Source organism: Anguilla rostrata, chromosome 11, assembly GCF_018555375.3.
Source record: "Anguilla rostrata isolate EN2019 chromosome 11, ASM1855537v3, whole genome shotgun sequence".
NCBI lineage: Eukaryota > Metazoa > Chordata > Actinopteri > Anguilliformes > Anguillidae > Anguilla > Anguilla rostrata.
Window position 1 is genome coordinate 30935906 of NC_057943.1, and position 21684 is coordinate 30957589.

General features: G+C 41.3%; 2 protein-coding genes across 6 annotated transcripts in view; one reads left to right on the forward strand and one right to left on the reverse strand.

The window, feature by feature from the left end:
- Positions 1–375, forward strand: part of LOC135234592 (ataxin-7-like) — a 34891-nt gene extending 34516 nt beyond the window's left edge. For all 3 annotated transcript variants that reach the window (XM_064299345.1, XM_064299347.1, XM_064299346.1), the window contains one exon: positions 306–375. The gene's annotated coding sequence lies outside the window, so the exon portion shown is untranslated. The remainder of the gene's footprint in view (positions 1–305) is intronic.
- A 13522-nt stretch (positions 376–13897) lies between these two features.
- LOC135234591 (prickle-like protein 2) overlaps positions 13898–21684 on the reverse strand; it is a 50315-nt gene continuing 42528 nt past the window's right edge. For all 3 annotated transcript variants that reach the window (XM_064299343.1, XM_064299344.1, XM_064299342.1), the window contains exons 5-8: positions 20576–20779; positions 19987–20173; positions 16228–16998; positions 13898–15752 (exon numbers count right to left, since the gene is read on the reverse strand). In XM_064299343.1, coding sequence (XP_064155413.1) covers positions 14959–15752; positions 16228–16998; positions 19987–20173; positions 20576–20779 — 1956 coding nt within the window. In that variant the 3' untranslated portion in view covers positions 13898–14958. The remainder of the gene's footprint in view (positions 15753–16227; positions 16999–19986; positions 20174–20575; positions 20780–21684) is intronic.

Genomic DNA, 21684 nt, shown 5'->3' on the forward strand with positions numbered 1-21684 from the left:
ATTTACACCACCAGGCAAACCAGAAATTAATATTTTAACGGCTCAATGGTACGCTATAGTAGGTAGCCTTTTCTTCCCCTCTTGCTACAATTATATTTGTACTTACTATAATTTCGCAACCGACCAGTATTAAGTATAGCCGACTGAAGCTGCAAACATTGCATTTAAACAATTTGTGGACATTCTAGATTTAAATAATATAGATATCATTCTATATTGATTTCTAAATATGTGCAGCTGAAAGTGCAAACTAGGAAGATCTAACCGAAAATGAAAGTAAATTTTGATTCTTCCTGGTCTTTCAGATCGTCTTGGTGTCGTTTACCTGAAAGGGGAATCGGTGGAGCTAGCATAACATTCGGAAAAGCAAAATGGTATGCATCAGCCACTTTTAATATCTAGCGTATGTCGCTTAGATTTAAACAATCGACTGGAATAAACTGTTGGCTAACCTGCCAATGGCAGCCTGCTCCTACCTGTATATGGCTATCAAAACTATCATTTGAATTTCAGTTTGTTTTCCACTGTTGCAGCAAATGTAGGCTAAAATGTTAAAAGTAAAAATCATCTGAATACTTGGATCGATTTGAAATTTAACCACATGAATTTATTCCGTAACTGATCTACAGGTATTGTGCACGTTTCCTAAATCGCTGTCGTGCTCGCCTCTGTTACTCAAATATTGTTTTTTTTTCATGACTCAGCCAGCCTTGTGTTCTGTGTAGGCCGGCAGGTTGATGGAAACTTTAGTTCCTTTTGGCGAGCCGCATCTTTTGACTCCGTTCGTTCAATTATAAATATTTGAAATGTCAGATACGTGTCTTTTAAGCGCTTCTAACAATTCTGCAATTCTGAAAAGATCAAGATTATCAAATGACATGGTCGTGAACTCTCAACATAACATCTCATGCAAATGATGTAGCCTATGTCACAAACAACATTATTACTTAACACAAATGCTAAATGCATCTATGAATAACATTAGGTTTCATACGAAATTATATGAGAAGTTGTTGTCAACGTTGTTGGACAAATATTTCAAAAGTACCAAGATTACATTACATATAGGCTAAAATGCAGTCTGTATTTGGACAGTGAGACAGTCCGTGTTTGGCTCTGTACTCCAGCATCTTGGATGCACTGCATTGTCTGGCTAAAAGAATATGAGGATAAAGTGCAGTCTGTAATTTCCAGGTATTTACATCCCTATCGAGTGAACAATGTAAGAATTGCAGTTCTTTTTTATAGATAGTCCCGATTTGCGAGGATTTATAGGGTACTGAATATTAGACCTTTATGGAGTGGTTGATCTTTGCAGGAAGAGAGAAGTCCTTTTAGAAGACCCAGAAGTCTGTCACTCCAAAGAAACCCTTTGAAGCCAAGGTAGGTTCAAGTGGGGCATTCATATGAGATGTCTAACTTGTAAGCAATCTCTTGTGTTTATTATTATGACAGCTCCTATATGGTTAAATATATATATATATATATATATATATATATCAATTTATATACTTTTGAAGTATTATTCTTCACGTGGACACTCGGCTAATTATCACGGTTATATTCACTGATTAAATATCAGTTGTTCCTAAATATTTGTGTTTATTGTTTATTTTTTATTTGGGACAGAGCCCAATTAAAAACATGAATGATTACGTTAATTAGAATGGGTTTTCTACTTGCTGCATCTATTTTCAGTAATCCTGCCTCCAGATTGAAGCCAAATGTCACGGGTTCCTCATTTAAATTTTAGCTTAATGAAGACTGCTTTCTGAAGAGTATTTATGCATGTGTGTTTGCATGTGTATGTTTGTGTGTGCTTTATATGTGTGTATATGTGTGTGTTTGTGTGGTTCGTGTGTGTGTTATTTATGATTTTCCAGATTTATGAATAATGAAATGTTTTTAAGGAGGTCAAGCACCAGTTTCAGTTTCCAGAGATATCACACTACTGAAAGTTATCCCAGAAGGCACCCTACAGGCTTATATCTGCGCCCCCTATCGAACCACTATGATGATGTGAGAAACCACAGCAAACATTCTCCTGGGTCATCAAAGGGACACAAAGGTATGCTAGGTTCCAACATTGTTCTGAGAAATATATTTTAGTACTCCAGGGGTGGACAACACCATTCCTAGATGGCCGTTGATGTCTGTTCTAGCTAACTACTCTGGCTTAATTTTCTAAATTACTATAAACACCAGTGCTGGTTCACTGCTATATCAGTCTAGAGTGAAAAAAAATATATGATTGGGCTTAGGTAAATAATTGAGAGCAGAAGTTAGCACAAAATCTTAAAACTGTTCAGCCATCCTTGTGCATCCTTATGCCTATACAGTGTCTCGATCTGAGTAAAGTCAATGTGAGGGCATGTCTGACCACCAGATGGCAATCTTGTTCAGTCTTGTAACATTGATGAGGTAAACGGAGTAGATGCATTTACAGTGGCCCACTCCTCACCAATATAGCCATATGCATTAAAATAAACCAAAATGTTTAATTTTAGTAGCATATGGGTAATTCCATGCCAGATGAGACCAAAAGACCCACATTTTACCAAAATGAAATTGAATTTAAGAATGAAAATTAAAATGATGGTTTGTCAGACCAAAAAAAAGGAAAGAAAGAAAAATTAGTGACATAGACTTTTCTACAAAAATACTGAAAACAGTTAATATTACCAAATTAATGACTGTGAATGTTACATATGGTAGAACTGTGTTATATAAAGGAAGTCGTTTATGAATTGTTAATCATTCTTTAATACCTTAGGCCTTTTATGAATTTTTATTTGTGAGCAACCTATTCAGCAAATATCATCAGTTCGTGGAGTTCATCCATCAAGAAGTCCATTATTCGGAAGCTGAATCATTATAATTGCCTTAATTGTATCAACAAAAAAAATCTAACTGTAGCAAACGATTATATTTTCCCACTGATACACCGTGGATAATTTATTCTATGGAGTATTTGGAATTTGAACATCATTTTCTGGCCATGTGAGCGGTGTTCTCACAGGGAACTGTGTACTCTGAGCTCTGAACAGGTTTTTGTGTGTTTTTCCGAGATGTGTGAGAGTGACTCACTGCTTGTGTGAGAGAGCTGGGCCTGAACACTGCAGCATATAATGAACCATAACAATTCTATTCCCACGCATCAGAACGCTGCTTTCAAAAACCTCACCAGGCAGATTTTATAAACTCTACCCCATGATTTCCCTTAAAGGAGCATATTTTATTTTCTGCAGATCATTTTCTTACTGACTAGGGAATGATCTGATGTTTGGAGGCGCCTTTGAAAATGAAACAAACTAGCTGCTAACCATTGTGATTATTGTCGTACAATTTGTGCACGTCATACACACGTCCCCCGAAATGCAAGTTTTTCATTTATCCATGTCTTGGAAGTTACTTGCTATTGATGATCTGTCTGTTATTTTGTGCATTTTTCAGATGCTCCAGGGTCAGCTCACCGCACAGACAGAGAGAGGGAAATAAAACCTCTTTCCGTCATGGTAGGCTTCGATTTCCTTCAGATAAAAACACACAAGATTGTACCATGCAATATAGCACTGTGCAGTACTGTAACACAGTACATTGGTCTGCCACAAACGGTTTTTGTGAATTGCTGGTTTGACATGCAGCATTCACTTTCACTGAGTTGACGTGATTGGTTAGAAATGATTTATGTCATGTCCTGAAAAGGGGGTGGGTATATCAGATTACAGATTTGTGTCCCATGAACATAAATGTCATGCTGCTCCAGATGTTGGCAAACTAATTTTTATATGAGAATCAGTGATACAGCTTTGCAAGAACCTGTATTGGATATCGTGTTTTTTTATTTCTTTATATTTTCGTGTCATTTATAACTGTGCACATGGATCTGTGCGTTATGGGTCTGTAGCAAAATAAAAGTATGTTCATCATCATGAAGGCATAAAGTGGACTTTCATTTGAAATATGTGCATATATGGGAAATTCTGATTATTGACAATTAAATGGGGTTGTGCTTATAGCAAAATAATGAGCGATATTCACCAGTCAGGACCCATTCTGTGCGAACGGAATGTTCAGTTGAGAACAGGCGTTGCCATTGAAACAACGTTCCAAGCACATGCTTTGCAAGATACGCTTGTGAAATAAAATAGCTAATTTTGAAATAATATAATCTTTTTTTTTTGGGAAACGCTTAACAGAGCTAAACAGAGATGGAAAGTGGTTCACAGGTATTAGGTTGCATGTCACATGTATTCTGAAATGGACCCCTGAACGGCACCGCTTCCAGCAGGTTTATAACAGAGAGCCACAGGCTTAGCATGTGAGGCTGCTTGCAGTGAGTCATTTTCTCCCCTGCGCACCACCCACAGATCTCTCAGGAAAGGGAGAATGCCTCCAGCAGAGGGCTCCCATCTTCCGTAACGAGGGCCGCGGCTCGAAATCGAGCCATTCAGCAGAAGAGGAGGGAAATCGAGGAGGTGGGTACCAGCACAATCACCACAGAGCAAGAAAGCAATTTTCCAGCAAGGAAAAAAAAAAAACATCTTACTCAGTTCATTTATAACAGAAAAAAAGAATATAGATCATTGATTCTCATTTCTCTGGCGGCCATTTTCTCCAGGATATTGTGGTTTTTTTGTTTTGTTTGTTGTTCATTAAGAGCTGTGCTTTGTGCTTGTCTTTGCGAGGAAAACAAATTGGTTCTCTTAGTTTTTCTCATGGTAAGATAAGATCAAGGAAAATGAGTCCAGTATGTTCTTAGGATAATATTTATCCGATTTTGTTTTCTTAACGGTGGGTAGAGTAGGTTTTTTTTACCGAGTTGGGCGTAGCGAGTGGGATGGAAAAGTCTGGAAGCCTAGTGTACTGCTGCCCACCACTGATCGGCAATATGCCCAGCAGGCCATAAGCACACTGAGTTATGCTACAAAACATCCAGCCAGTCAGGCTTGATTCCACTATTACAAAAAGACTACCGTTTAGTACAGCTGGTCACAAATCTAAAATATAAACATTTTGCTGCTGGTCTGGCTACCTGTTAATCCATTAGATTGTGAATATCAGTCATTCTATTAGCTTTTCCTATGATGCAATATTACTAGGGCTGTCAACGGTAAATGCCTTAACTTAAATTCGTTTTGAATGATTACCTGTTTTTAAACATATGGGCGGTTCTATGACCAGATTTACCTTCTGCCATCCTGTCTTAAACTGTTGTAAGGTAAACCTGACCATGGGTATGCTCAGATGGATCTGTCACTGAGAAAAACATCCTCCAGAATCTGTTGTGACCCTGGCATGCAGCTTGTAGATGAGTTGGGTACTCTGACAGCAATGACCGAAGGTCTAGGTCAATGTACTGTCACGGTATCAGCTGAAGCAGATTCAGTAGCACTAGAGACAAAAAATAAAATTAGAAAGGTTCCTTTTGTTATAAAATGCTTTTGTATGGCTCACTTGATAAAGCTAAAGTCATATGGACTTTATGTCAAGGAGGGTTTGGATATCACAGAAATACTTTGAGTTTGTACTGACCTGTACGTTACCCTCGCAAGATACAGTTGTTTCATGTATACACAGTGCCGTCAGATGCCAGAATTCACTGGGGGGACCAATCAGTTTTTTTTTTTTTTTCCCAAAGGCATTTTCCTCTGGCTGAAGTTTTAATGCATTTAAAAAACATAATTTTATGTTGATTTTAAAAATTAAAGGCTATTTTATATGGAAAATATAAGTTTGGGTAAGCATTTGGATGTCCAATCGTTTGTGCATACCACAGCTATTTTACAGTGAAAAGAAACTGTTTTACACAAACAAACAAGCTCACGTTGGACTCTTTCAGGCAGACTGATCTCTTGCCTGCGTAACCCATTTATTTATCAACTGTCCATCACAGCAAAAGATAGATGTGCTGCTTGAACAACATGGCTGCTTTGTTCTGTCTGTCATCATTATCCAACACCATAATCTTTACCCTAGCTGCTAGGGCCTAGCACTTTGTCCTCAGCTTTGTTTTTGCAAGCCTTCCAGAATCCTCTGTCAACTGTACTGGCTCTGTAGACTACAGAGAACTGTTGTGTTTTTTGTTTTCAATTTGGACATTCATTTTAGTCAAACAGAAATTTTAATTTAGCTGCCGTTTCATAGATGTTATACGTGAACTTAGCTTTGATTTAGAGATGATATTTAGAATGAATAGAATGGTATTTACAACTCGATTTTCCAGCCGGCACTTAGCATGTGGCGAACCGTGTTTTTATCATGGATTTTGACGCGCCGAAGCCTGTTTGGCAATTTGGTGACTCACCATGCACCGAAGTGGGAGGAGAGGCGCTGCTGGGAGTGTGCCAGCCAATGCGGTACCTCAGTTCACTTCAGTGATTAAGTGATTTGTTTCAATAATTCAGCTTTAATGTGACTTTCATTTGGCACTGCATTTTGTGCAGTGCCTTATCCTGATATAGCAGACCATTTTGAAGAAGACCATTTTTCTCATCGTGATCCTCGGTCCTTTAGTATATACTTCAAGACTAATAACGGTCATTTGCTAAAGCATACTTCACATTCATCTTTGCTCTCTGTGAGCTTAGCTGTAGTCTGCGGTGTGAAAAGAAGCAGCTGGTGACACCGTGTGTTTTGGAGGAGAGCGATGGATGTGTACACTGTCTTGAATCGGCAGCGGGGTTCCCGTATGAACGCGGCTGCTTCGGATGCACATCATTGGACGTTCCAAATTAGGGTGGAAATTGGATATGTTCAGCCCCACATTGCATGCCAATTTTATTTTTATTTTTTAAACTGCCAATTTAATTTGCATTCCATTTTGAAACGGCTGCTGATGCTGTGAGTGCACTGACAACATTACAAGGTGGGAAGGGGTATCATAAAAAAAAGATGTGAATCATCCTGGCTTGTTTGTGCTTACATCCAGTCCAATCTTACTTACTTACTTACTGTACTTAAAGCAATATATAATGCTGAGAAAAATTTCGTTCCAATGTGAGATCAATCGTGATTAAGAAGTGCAATCTATTGTCAGCACTAAGAAATACACACAGCACATATTTAATATTTAAGCATAATTTCTGTTTAGTCTTTTATTTTTCATTCTTGTTTAATTAGCATGGAGTTGAAAAAGTCTGAGCAGCATGAGATTGGAACTGAAAGATATGTTTGAATAAAGGTATTTCAGGTTTATAAAAGGAGGGAAGGCTGACACTATCAAAATAATACATGCTATGAGTTCAGAAGGTACAGAAGTTAATGTTCTTAAGGAGAGCAACAATCCATAGTATGCGTAATTCTGTGCTTGATAAGATAGGATAGCACCCATAGGATTTAGACAAATGACTCCTGATGCAAAGCACTCCACAGCAGTTTAATTAGAAATATTTTTGTAAATCAGCATTCCTGCTGCTTCTCTATTATCAGCTATTTCAAAATAAATCATTCATACATGTGCAGCTACTTTTCCTCTGTGAATTCGAAAATTGGACATCTCCAATTTGATGTTCCCAAATTTTGAAATGTATCTTGAATTTCATGCACTCACTACCTTGTTTCCCTTGTTGCGAAGCAAATGTTTGTGATGCCTATGATATGTTAGAGAAACACTTGGTCTGAATTGTATTACAATGCAAAACAGATTTATTTTCAAATATCTAAATCAGAAGCACCTTTTGTAATTAATGCAGTGTGGTGAATTTTTATCGTGATATGATGGCACAATACAAACCTTTCAACAGACTCGTTGCACTACCTGAAGTTTCCAGAAACATTTTAAATGTAAACACTGTTGGCTCATCAGAGATTCACTATTCTTCCTGGTTCCATTCCTTGGAGCTCCAATGGAGAAATAAAGTGTTTCATTGTTTAAGCATGACATGCAGCTCTAGCAGGCGAGAGCATTGTGCAGCATTTTATTTTTCCTGATATTGAAGGGCAGGCCTTTTTTGCACCTCTTACAACATCTCCATGGTTACTGCAGGCAGAAGAGGCCATTAGCAAGCAATCTGGCATCAGGCAGCCTGCAGCAGGCAGAACATAAATGTCTAACTGTAGCACTATCACTGAAACACTGTAGCGTTGTCTAAATCTGTTACACTGTCTAAACCATTGTAATATTGTAACACTGCAACAGTCTATAACAGTAACATTAATAATAACATAGGCACACTGTCTAACACTACAATGCCATAGAATTATCTAAAACTGTAATACTCTGACACTGCAATCAGCAGCACTGTCTTAATACTGCAACGCTGTAGCGTCTAAAATTGTACCACTAACGCTGTAACTTTGAAAAACTCTGCAACGTACAGCAATGTGTAACACTGCCTAATATTCCAAAACTGTAACAACAACAATGAATAATAATAATGATGCATTTTTATTTATCAGGCACCTCTCCGAATACTCAAGGTCACCTTACTGGTATTAAAAATGGGAATAATATAAATATGAACAGACATGGCATCGCTAGTTAGTTACAAATAACACATACTGTACAATTACAGACAGCATATAGTCAGACAAATGAGGATGTCTATGTCCTGTTTAGGTGAATCCTAGTGGGAAGAGGCCAGTTTCCAGATGTTTCTTAAAAATGGAGAGTGTCTCAGCATTACAGAAGTGGGGAGAGAGTGAGTACCAGAGTTTGGGTGCTGTACAGGAGAAAGTTCGATCACCAAGAATGGAATGGTGGGATAAGAGGATAGTTGAAAGACTTGCAGAGGAGGAGCAGAGTGAGTGGGTGAATAGGTCAGGAGAAGGTCAATCAGGTAATAAAGCTGGAACTAAACCATAAAGTGCATTGTAGGTCAGCAGGAGGGTTTTGAATTGTATCCGATATTTTCCTGGCAGCCAGTGCAGTTAATCATTTTGAGATATATCATCGTGTGATTTTGTGTGGGTCAATCTTTGCTGCTACATTTTGGATTATTTGAAGTTTGCTGATTGATATGATTGGAATACCAGGGAGAATGGCCAGTAATCCAGCCGAGATGTAACAAAGGCATGAATTAGAGTTTCTGTGGTGGCGTAAGGTAGGATGGGCCTGAGTTTTCATATGAAGAAGGGAGAACTGGTGACATATTTTATGTGAGGTTCAAATGAGAGTGTAGTCAAGGATGGTTACCAAGGAACACAAAAAATCAAATCCGCTGTCAAGGAAACATTGAATAGAGCACATTCTAGGTTTCGAAAACCAAGGAACACATTCAAGAAATTTGTAGCGAAAAAACATCTGAACTAAAAAATTTCCAAAACTAAAACCAAACTTGCCAGAGTGTATGAGGCCTCAGTGACAGCAGTAAAGTCAGTTCTGTGGTTCCTAATAGACATGTATTGCTGCCTGTCAGAGAGGTAAGATTAAAATCAAGCAAGAGCAAGATGGATGATACCAAGGCTAGCCATGCACTCAAGCAAAATGTGACAGGGTGTGTCAAGTGCAGCACTCAAATGCGTTAGCACTAAGATATTTAAGATCCTGTTGTCAGCTGCATGGAGAAGATCATTGGCCTCTTTGACTAAAGCTGTCTCAATGCTATGTTTTTCACTGAAACCAGATTGGATAGGTTGAAGTGGTTGATTTGTGGAAAGGTATTCGTGAAATTGAACAGCTACTATTTGCTCCAGTGTTTTGGCTCAAATTTGAAATGGGTCTGGAGTTGTGTAGGTTTCGAAGGTCAGCACCTTTTTGAGAATTGGTGTGACTGCTGCCACCTTCAGACTGCTAGGTGGAGTGCCACAGGTGACAGAGTAGTTGATAATAACCAGCAACAGAGAAGAGGGATCAGGGAGGCAAACATTGACCAGTGAGGTGGGCATTGGCTGGCTCAAGCTGACATGTGGAGGTCCTAGATTTAGAGATGACTTCAGATAAATTAGAATCCTTGACATGGAGGAACTGAGCTAGCTCTGAAGTGAGGAAGAAGGACATCAGGTTCAGTTCTAGAAAAGGGGAGCTGTAAAATTGTCACACTGTCTAACACTGCAACAATGCAGCGCTATCAGAAACTGTAAGACTTATGAATATTCAGCGTTAAAAACTGATGACTTGGTTGACATTGGTCAGCCAATTAAACCTTGGGCTCTAGGTCGGCCCTGGAAAGGAACAGGTTCACTGAGGTTTTGGTAACTGCACTGTGGCAGTGTTCTATATTACGGCATTGCATTATATTGTAATATTGAATCGGACTGCATTGCATACGCTGTGTCATATGTGAGTGTGGTGCTTTACATTTGGCGTGAAATGCACCAGCTGAAGGGAGGCTTAGCAGACTGTGATAATTCCAGAGAGGCTTACAAAAGCTTCACAATTAACATGATAGCGACAGCAGAGAAAATCCGTTGACATCCCCATTCGCGGGAGTTTATGTGTTAAAATAATTAGAAGGAATCTGCTTCCCTTTGCTGTCCCCTCTGTATGAGGATTACATGTGATTAAGGCTATCACCACCACAGCATGTGCCTCTCCCTGGGGACACGAGAGGCATGGCGGAACATTAGGATGAGGCTAACTGTAGCATTTCTTCAGGTTATGTGAAACAGAAAGGTTATATGAAGGTTAAAACATTTGTGCTGAAGGTGACAGGGACTTGGCAAACACCTTGATCAGTGTAAACTTAGCAAACTTAGTGTGTTAGCATGCACGCATGCATGTAGACGTGCATATGAATGTGTGTACGATGTTTGCATGCGTGTGTGGTTGTGTGCTTGTAAGTGCATGTTTGCATGTGTGTGTATGTGTGTATATGAGTGTACAGTGTATGTACTGTACATGTGCGTCCATGCTTGTGCATGCATTGTGCTATTGCATGTATGTGCATGTTTCATGGTGCTCCACTTGAGTATGAATTAAAGGTCAGATATTATATTGCATGAGCAGCAGATGTAAAGTCTTGTATGGGGGCTATAGTGCTGACTGAGGCTAATCCTGCCTGTGCTAATTGAACACACGATGGACGGCCAACGAGTCAGCAACTCTTCCTCCCTCATGCATCGGTGTGGCAGGTGTGCCATCAGTCAAGTTGCGGCTTGGCGGGGCATGCCCCATACCTATACAGCACCTTGAGTGTGGTACTTTTTAAGGTTTCCTACTGAAATAACCACAATGACTACAGACTCTCAGCCCTTAAGAACATTAACTTCTGTGCCTTCCGACCTCATGTAAAAACACAGAACTCTGATATAACTTTGCACGTCCACACAATAAAACCCCAAACTTGGGTTATTTCGCATTTCCTCCTTTTTCCTGCCGATTTCGGCATCACAGATGCTGGAGTCCCACAATCAATAATTTCCCCCCTGGACATTTTGGTACACCTGCCAATAGCAACATCTGATCAAAGTTGTCTGATGAAAGTAGCCATTAGCAAATTATGATTGACACTGCAGTTCCCAAATCCCTGCTTAGAAACGGTTGCTATGTACAACTTCCTCCGACATCTAGCTCCAACACTGTTTGCAACATCATTGTAGCTGATATTGGAGAAAAAGTTACAAAGCTTCTTCTGGAGGTGTTGTTGGGGTGTTGTGTATGTGTCATCTTCAAGTGACACAAAGTTTGAATGACTGCATTCTCTTCAGATGGTAAGATGAAACACAGGGTCATGTTACATAAAATAATTTAGGAAACATTGGGTTGCCTTGCTTTGGAATAGTATGCTGGTGGTATGTACTGTATGCCATTGAAGCAATAAAAGACCCTCGGAACCATGTCTACAACCATCAGTGGATGTTTGGGGTTGTGTAGCAACATCTGGAGTTGGTGATTTGGTTTGGAACGGCATGAATGCATCATGAATGCTGATAAATACAAACAAATCTTAACATGTCATGCAATAGCCTCTGGACAATGTTTGATTGGGAGAAAATTCATTCTACAGCAAGATTATGACTCCTAAGCAGGCTGCTAAGAAGATCAAGCTGCTGGTGTTCTTAGAACAATGGACTGGCCACCCCATAATTTAATGTGTTCGGGGTATACTTGAATCGAGAGAAGCCGAAAATGCAACAAACTTTTAAAACTGAGCTGGACTCACTAAATACTGAAATATTTAATATTGTACATATTGTACTGTATTGGAGATTTTTGTGTAATTTTGTGTTAAATATATGCTTGCTGCATTATTTCCCGACACTGAAAAAAGCAAGGATGGTCTCTTTTGCACAGTACTATACTACATTTCCAAAAGGTTTTATGGGCACTGATTGTGACACCATAAGTGCCTCCCACAAACTCACCAAAATATATACCTTGCTCTGTGCACAGAGGCATTGTCATGCTGAAACAGTTCACTAGAATGTCAAATTGTCTGCTGTAGCGTAACCTTCTCTGGAAGTAAGGGGCCTCGCCCAAAGCATGGATAACAGTTATACGGTTGGCACTGTATATACATAGCATTAGGTCACAAACTCTCATTTGTATGCACAGTTACATATGTACCCAGGTGCTTCCTAATTGTACGTGTGTGTGCGTGTGTGCACCTGTGTGGGTGTATGTGTATGTGTATGTGTGTGTGTGTGTGTGCATCTGTGTGTGTGCTTATTTCTTCAGGTGTACAAGCAGGACTGTAACACAGTGGGCATTGTAGTGAAAATGCTGATAGATAAGGACCCGTCTCTGGAATGGCTGATCCAAGCGTCGCTGCAGGAGAACCTGAGAGAGATCGGCCTACGCTGTGTGGAAGCCATGGAGCGCTTTATCCAGGACTACGACTCCCAAGATTCCTGCACTGCAACCTCTCAACAGTACTGAAACCTGTATTTTCTTCTCTGTGGCTATCAAAGAGTATGACTCCCAAGATTGCCCTCATATGGGACGAGATTTATTTATTTTATTATTATTTTTTTATTTATTTATCAGGAAATACTGACATCGTTTGATAAATTACTCTGATTTGCTTGGGTATGTCATGCGATAGCAGGAGACAATGTTCAACAAACAAACGAAATGCTAGTGGCCTCAGAGAAATTTAGGATTTGAAAAATATTTTTAAAATATTCTCATTAAACAAGAAATAATTCACCACCCCTGCGATCAGCCCAGTTTACAAAACCGGCAGTCTGACTGTGTGTCCAGCCTCGTGCGGTTAAGGTCGTTCTTTCTGGTGGAAATCGTACCTGAAAATTTTGCCTGTCATTCTAACTTTTCCCGAAAGAGATTCTCTGTCCTTGGTAAATCTCAGGCTGTATATTTTATCTGGTTTTATATATAAGAATTGGCTTCTCGTTACATTATGTCATAAGATGCCCTCATGGCCGTCTTAGTTTTAAATGCATTCATCCACACTCAACACAAAAAACGAAGTAAAAATAAATAGTAAATATAATCACAGGTTTATGTATCAGCTGTACAGTGCAACTTTGGAAAAAACTGGCCTTTATATCCTGTGGTGTTCTCTTCATTTCAGATCTAAGATCGGAAAAGGTGAAACACCTAGATGAAAGGTGTCCATTTCCTGATCTGCTGCCTCCTTCCAAAAGAAGCAATGGATCCTTTAATTAAATGTCATCAACACAACAAAACACAAGATTGAAGTCTTAATTTGGTTATTTACATTGCGTGAGATATTTGGCCTGGTCTTCAGACAGTTCCCCTGAAACATGCTCATGCAAAAGCATTTTGACAACAGGGATAAAGGACTGGAGGGCCAGATTTACTAAGACCAATAGCACGTGCAAAACCTATAAGCACGCGCAAAACCGATAACATCGCCGATGATTGGTCGTGGTATTTGTTTTGCATCGGTCATTGGCTGTGTTATTAGTTTTGCATGCGCTAAAAGGTATGAAATTCCAAGTTTGCCTGTTAGCCATTTTGTATATAAATACCTCTTCTGACCACTGGACAACTCTATAAACTTCAAATCATCCATTCTATGAAATTTCCATGGAGAGGAGTCAATAAGTTATTTTTATTGAAATACTTTTTAAAGTTTTAACACAACACCAGATCAGCACACAGACGTGCATGCATATCTATTACTACACTAATATGGTACATGACTACAGTGTATGGTACATTATATTAATACAAAATATAAAAATATGTGGGGCCTCATTTGCACAATATTTACATTAATACATCAACTTACCGGATTTACATACAGTTTACAGAGTTTAATTTGACGGTAACTTCCAGAACCAAGAACAATGCATTAATCCAGAACTATACAGAACTTTACAGTGCTTCACTGGGAAAAGGAAAGTCGCTAGCATCCACAGCCTAACAGAACAAGTACATAATGCAAAAAGCAGGGAAATACCTGCTCATAACCAGTGATATAAGGAGATGACAGCAAACAGTACAACAAAAGGCTTTATTTGTCTACTGATGCAGGTAAATCAGTGTCCATCCGATGTTCATCTGGTGCGCAACCACATGGTCAGCCTCAGCCAATGGCAGATATCCTGAAAGAGGAGCCCGTATATGGGTGTCTTCCACCATGTTGCCATTCACTCTGTCATTGGAAGTGCATTCATTTTTTTTTGTTGTTGTTGTTTGCCACTCATTAACAGGATGCAAGAGCTCCAGGAGACATAATACTCTCAAGAAAAGGTATATAGTAATACACAGTACATATGCAGAACATTTGTTGCCGCCAATGGTCACCACACTGTACACCACACACTGCAGACTTTACAACATTAAAAAATGTTCCACGTTTCAAGTTAGAATGAAATTAACTTTGCAAATGTTTACAAGGGCCTGTTTGATGTTGCCGTTATCCCAGGGAGCCCTTTAATCCATTTCAGATCAAAAAGTCATTGGCCGACAAGATGGTTTTTGAAGTTAACTAAAGTTTCAAAAGTCTGCAAAAAACTGTCATTTTATGTAATTTCACACAGTAACATTCTAATATTTTTTTTTTTCATGAAAATGGGTCATTCTTTTTTCATCATCTACTCTCATGCACTTTTTGATCTGAACTGGACTTCAGTTATAATTTGGCACTATGAAATGATGCAGTTCTTGCTCTTCCTGTGCTTGCGGCTGCTCAGCGGAGCCCCGCCCATCCCTGAGGCCCCGTACTTGTGCAGGAGCTCCTCATTGGTCAGGTAGCAAAGCTGGACGGGGCGGGGGATAGGTTGGCCCAGGAAGTAGCCCTCGTTGTCAGATTCCGAGGAGGAGGAGCAGGTGGAGCACCAGTCAGCTTTGTCCTCGCGGTCGTCCAGGAAGGCCCCCAGGCGGCGGCCCACGGGGTTCTGCAGGGAGAGGTCGGAGGTCGTCCGCGGGCAGGGCCGGTAGAACTCCCGGCGGAACCCGCCGCTGCCTCCCGGGGGGTGGGGGTGGTACTGCAGCTGGGTGAAGTCGTGGTCGTGCCGCTCGGCTGCCAGGTGCAGGGCGTTGTCGGAGCGCGATCGGCGGGAATGGCGGGACAAGCGGCGGCGGTGGTGTCGGGGGTGCGGCGCCCCGAGGGCCTCAGCTCGGCGCCGCGTTCTCTCGCTGGTGGGGGCCATTCGCATGTCGCCATGGCAACCCGCGGAGGCACCCTCGAACGCGAAGCCCTGAGGGGAGCCGCGGTAACCCAGCGGGTACTGCAGCCGGACCGGGACCTCCAGGCCCGGGTACCGCCGGCCCGAGCTCAAGCTCTGCAGCGACTCCGTGCTCCGGAACGGGACCGAGGAGTCCAGGGTTCCCATGGGGCTCCTCTCGGACACGTTCACACCTGAGTCTTTGCTCAAATCCGGCATGGAAAACCGTGACAAATGCTCCTGCCTCTTACCACCTCCATCCATCGATGTGCCTGAAAGAGTTATCATAAAAGGACAAGGCTATGTCAAACATCACATAATCAAATGATTACATTTTTTTCCTGTAGCAGAACGTTACTGCCTGTTAACATGTTATTGGGGTCATTAAAAAACCTTTCATCTGAAAGAAAATGCAATTTTCAGGGACAGTGAACAAACCTTTTCTCCCCATTTACTAATACCGAATTATGGATAAATAAAGAGTACTTGTTTCATATTTCAAAACCCCACATGACTAAGCACAGTACAGAACAGTCTTTGGGGAGCTGAAAATTCTATTATTTTGAAGAGGCAAGGATTTTTCGCAACACTGGCATCAGAAATACAAGAGTCAAATAAAGCTGAAAGACCTTGCAAAATTCCACTAGTCAAATGTGTGGTTGTAAACTAACACTTGTCATTAAGTGTCACAAGCATGCAATCATATTTTTATTTATTAATAAATAGTATTTTTTTAAGTGAATTTACCTGTTGCATTGGATAGAGCAAGAGACTCCATCGAGCCCCTTGGCGTTTGTTCCAGGGGGCTTAGTTGCTCGGGGAAACTAAGACCACTGATGGGGTTCCTGGTTCTGCCCAGCTGGGGCCCGGCATCTCTGTGGAACCCATGCAGACTGATGCTCCTTTTCCCTGAGAATCCGTTGCTAGAGGTCTCGTTGAAGCTCATCTGCATTTTGAGCTTGGGAGGGCCGAAGTCTTCTGGGCTACGGCGGATCCAGTTGTCGTTAAATGACTGCCCCTTGAAGGCAGCCATGGAGGTCCTCTTGGTCTCGCTGGGCTCCTTGGCCCAAGAGCCAGGGCGAGGCGGACCCTGGCTGGAGCGGTTTGCGGCGGTCGGCGGGGTGGGGCTGTAGGCCGTCCGGACGCTGCACTGGCTGAGGAGCTGCAGGGGCGTGGGCGAGGTTTCCAGCTGGTCGCGGGGCGGGCCCAGGCTCATGCGGTCCATCTGCAGCGACAGCGGGTCGGCGTCGCCGGGGAAGTGGTCGGGCGCCGCCGACAGCGCCGCCTCCAGCTCGTTCCCGCCGTTGCCCCTGGAGCGGCCGCTCTGGAAGGCGGAGTCCGAGGAGTCGGAGTCGGCAGGCTCCTCCCCCATGCTGCAGGAGCGCGAGCAGAAGATCTGGCCTTGCTTGGGCAGGAAGGGACGCCCCAGGAGGGACCGCTTACAGCACGCGCAGCAGAAACACTCCTCGCTCGCGTGCCAGTGCTGACCGTCATACGTCATCTGACCCTGGTCAATACCTGCAACGCAGGTAGATACCTGGTCAATACCTCTAGCACAATGCAGTCAGGTTCAGTAACATGATCAATACTTAGAATACAACAGGTCTGGCCCATGCAGCTCCACAGAAACTTCAAACTATATGTGCCAATTTATTTATTCTATTTGAGCATCATTTCCCACAAAAAATCTAAATAAACAGACCTTGTCAGTCAGACCTTGCTTTTTTGATGTTGGATAATAAGAACATTCTCATTATGTTTCGATAAATAAAATACTGGACTGTACATTCCTGTCAGATGACTCATGGTAATGAATGTATAATGGAGGCATACAAGATGATAAATTGCTTTGAGCTTGTTTTGCTGTGGTGCAGCAAATCTTCCATCCTTTAAAAAATATATTTTCTTCTGGGTTAGTTTTTTCATCAATATTGCACATGATATTCCAGATTTATGTGCCAAACACAGCTGGCTCCAGCTAATAAAAACATTCTGCCAGTGCTTCATGACGGATTTATTAAACAAAGGAGGCTGCATTCACACACATCTTTATTTTTAATGTGTTTAATCAGCATTCTGAATGTCAAAAGCATAAAGTGTGGTGTTGTGGCTTAAGGAGGCAGGACCCAAGGCACAAAGCTGGTATTTAAAAGAAGCTGCAAATTTTATTGTGAAGCCATACGTGAAAGCACACACCAACAAAATAAGCGAAAAACAACACTGACAAATCAAAACCAGACCAAATAAGGCAAATGCTAGCTTTGGACCTACAGGCCCTGATACTGGCACCACAAGGCGACCAGTATACTTTTAAATACTCTCCTGCCACAATAGAGCCACACCTAGCCACCATGACGGTCTCCCGAAAATGAACACCTATCGCCCTTATAAGGGGTAAGAATCCCTATCCCACCCCATGGCACAATCCATGTGTGGGCAATTTTAGGGAAAACCTAATATAATACCATTAACATAAACAACAATGACAATAATAATGTCCCGCAATAACTATTGCAGGACATTATTAATACACATGCACCTTCTACCCTCAGACAGAAAATGCAACGCATTTCAGTATTTTCATATTTATACTTAGATAATTTACGAATACAAAAACGTAATTCATAAACACAATGCTGTCTCTGAAACAATCCCCCACTCAGAATGATAGATTGCTAGTAGCTATGCGGGCCCAAGAAGAAAGGAAAACCCAGAACAAAGCACGCAGTTTCCCCCCAAAATATATTATTCCCCACCGCTGCTAAATTCACTACTATTTGGATTATACAAGCAATAGTGGCCATGCATTATTCGATGGTGAAAGGAAACTGGCATTTTAGACACAATCAATGCCTGCAAAGGCACAAGACACAATCTGTTTCACATTTTATACAATGTCCTACCCATATAATACAAAACGTGAAGCGGGAACATTATTGCAGAGCACGTGTGAATGGAAAAATGTGCATGAGAGTACTGTGCATGGGACGATATATACATTAATACATTTTGTGTTAAGAATACAAAATTTTCCTTGAAAACTACATTGCTCTTAAAAAAGTTGTCTTTGGTATTTTACTCAGATTCAAACATTGTCTCTTATTCTGAGGCCCAATTAGAGTATTTTTGAGGCATAAACCATGCTGTGTAGCAAAATGTATATAAACCATAGATTAAATATAGTGTTATGTCACTCAGGTTAAGAAGTTTGCAAATTGCTGGAGGTTGGCATCAGCCTGGACTCGCAATGAACTGTCCATCGGTCTTTTTACCAGAAACAGAAATGACAGTAGGCTAAACCCCAGATCAATGCTCATTAAATGCTTATTAATTTCCAGCCATTGCCACGAGAAACTTAAGTGTATATTTGGCACTCACACTGCAAACTGTCTCTGTAATTACTTCAGAATGCTAAGAATGGCATCTCCTCCTCTGAGCAGACAAGGTCAGAGATGACTGTTGAGAATCGCTCTCTGTCTGGGCCGGTAAGATGCTTGGCTTTAATATGATTATGCACGGAAGCTGTTGCAGTCATACATTTTAGTGCCATGGCACACAACTTTCACATTACAGTTCTCATTGTTAGCACTGGGGTTGTCACTTTTTTGTTTGATGATCAAATTTGTTTGAATCTCAGGAAAATGGAGAATTTTTAATATGTACTTAAGGGTTAAAACTACCGTTGCCTAGACAAAATAAGGAGCCCAGTGGCACTCTGCACTTATCCATGTGGTGCTCATGGCAGGGCTCAATATCAAAGAGACCAATAACAACAAGCCATGTTATTGTTTTGTCAGCAGGGTATACCAATAGGCAGAGTAAAGTTCATGTGTGGGTCATGCTATCTGCATAGCCTGCAGGCTATAAATGTCAAATAAAGAAACTTAGGAAAAGTGTAATTCCACTGCAACTGCATCATTTGGACACATAACATGTTTTATGCCACTGGGGACAAAACAATAACCAAAGAGAAAGTCTCCTAGAAAGTATGCAAATGGCAACTGCCTTACTAATGCTCCAAATACTGACATTTTTTCCCCTCTAAAAGAAATTGGTCAGTTCAATTTAGTGTAAGCCGTGCCATTGTTGTGAATTAATGATGGACTTCTTTGGTTTGAGTAACAGTTGATCTACTGAGTCATTTATTGCTGTGAACGGCCTCATTAACATTGCTATGATTTTACCTAGTCGTATTTTGTTTAATAAAACTGCAAGATACTGTTGTCATTATTTCTTATTAATGCATAGTGCGTTTAAGCTATTTAGCTTTAATGGTAAATTAAACCTATGCCATAATAATTATACATTTAGGCAATGTTTTATTGAAATTATCCAAGTTTAAAAATTCAAACACTTAAACATTTGGACATTAAACCTCTAGTACTGTTTTTTTCCCAATGTGGCCCATTTGAAAGTGACACATTAACAAAAACTGCTCTAATCTTTCTCAGTGCTTTCAGATGTTTGAGAGCACTATGTGTCATATGAGGTAATGATGCCCCTCACCTATTTGTTGGCCACAGGCATCGCAGTACTCTGCAAACAGAGACTGGAAGCAGTCACAGCAGTAGGGCCGGCCTTCCTTCATGATGTAGCGCTGGCCCCCCAGCACTGTCTCGCACTCGAAGCAGCAGAAGTGCTTCATGTGCCAGTGCCGGCCCTCTGCTTCTGTGCATTCGTCTGCAAAAATGATCTGGAGGGAAAAAGACCACCAGTCAGTGCATGCAGTGACATCAGTGTGGGAGGAGTTATGCAGTCACTGTATGCAGTGAAAGCAGTGTGCGTACAGCTACGCAGTCAGTACAAGCAAAAAAAGCAGTGTAGATAGAGTTATAGTCACTGTATGCAGTGAAAGCATTTTGGGTAGAGCTATGCAGTCACTGTGCACAGTGAAATCATTTTGGGTAGAGTTATGCAGTCATTGTACACAGTGAAAGCATTTTGGGTAGAGTTATGCAGTCACTGTACACAGTGAAATCAGTTTGGGTGGAGTTATATAGTACAGTCACAGTACACAGTGAAAGCAGTTTGGGTGGAGTTATACAGTCACTGTAGTATGTAGTGAAAGCAGCGTGGGCAGAGAACATCTGTTCACCTCGTCACAGGCGGAGCAGCGAGGCTTGAGGCGCTCGGCGTGGTGGCGGCCGCAGTAGATCTTCCCGTCCTGGTAGAAGTAGATGAGGTCCACCAGCAGCTCGTCGCACATGCTGCACACAAAGCAGTGCGGGTGCCAGCACATTCCGTGCCCAGCGCGGGATGCGAACACCGCGATGTCTCCCCCGTTGATCTGGCCTCCGCACTGCCAGAGACAGGACACATCATTTCCCCCTTAAAATGGAGCCTCTCACTTCTGCATAACCTTCCCATGATCCTCACCTCACACAACCTCATTAAAATCAAATAACTTTATGGGCTAAAGCCTCCTGCCTGGTCAGTCTCCTTCCTGCTCACATCCTACTGGTCAAGGAGGTCTGCCGGCACCTGAAATTGCACACCTGACTGATGACATCACTGAGGCCCAGTCACTGTTACTAAGCATTGCCTAATGTCACCCTGAGCGGTGATAATTAAGTACTCTTCTGTCAGTTATAATAAGCTGCCAGTTTGCTTCCCCAAAATGCCTTGACTCCGGGTGAATATCGAGGAATTTACTTATCAATGTCAGTGGCACAGTGGAACATAAGAAATTTGTGCTTTGTGAAAATCAATTCATCTAGGGTCAATGGCTTCTCCACTTTGACACTCTCCCAACAAAATTATATTTTCACGTTGGCTAATGTTAACTATTTAACCTTATCATTGTTAGCTAGCTGGCAGGCACTAACTACCACATACACATATTACATTATAGGTTTTATGGTCCAATTACTTCCTTTACATTTCACTCACAACAACTGGCTCCATATAGTTCCTTGTCAGTCTCCACTGTGTTGCTGTGTATTTTAAGAAGCACAGCAAATTATCAGTGCCTTATGTTGAAAAAGCACTCATTCTCATTCTTTTTTTCTGGTGAGTTCTGTGCTCAGATTCCACACATGCTTTTAGTAAGATTTATCACTCTTGGCTTGGTGGGCTGTCAATCACATGAATAGGTTTCTGCTGAAATGTCCAGGTTAAGAAAGAGAGTATTTAATGACAGGCCACAGTTACACAGTATGACTGATTTCAGTAGTGTATAATGTTGACTAGGATGCCGACGAGGCT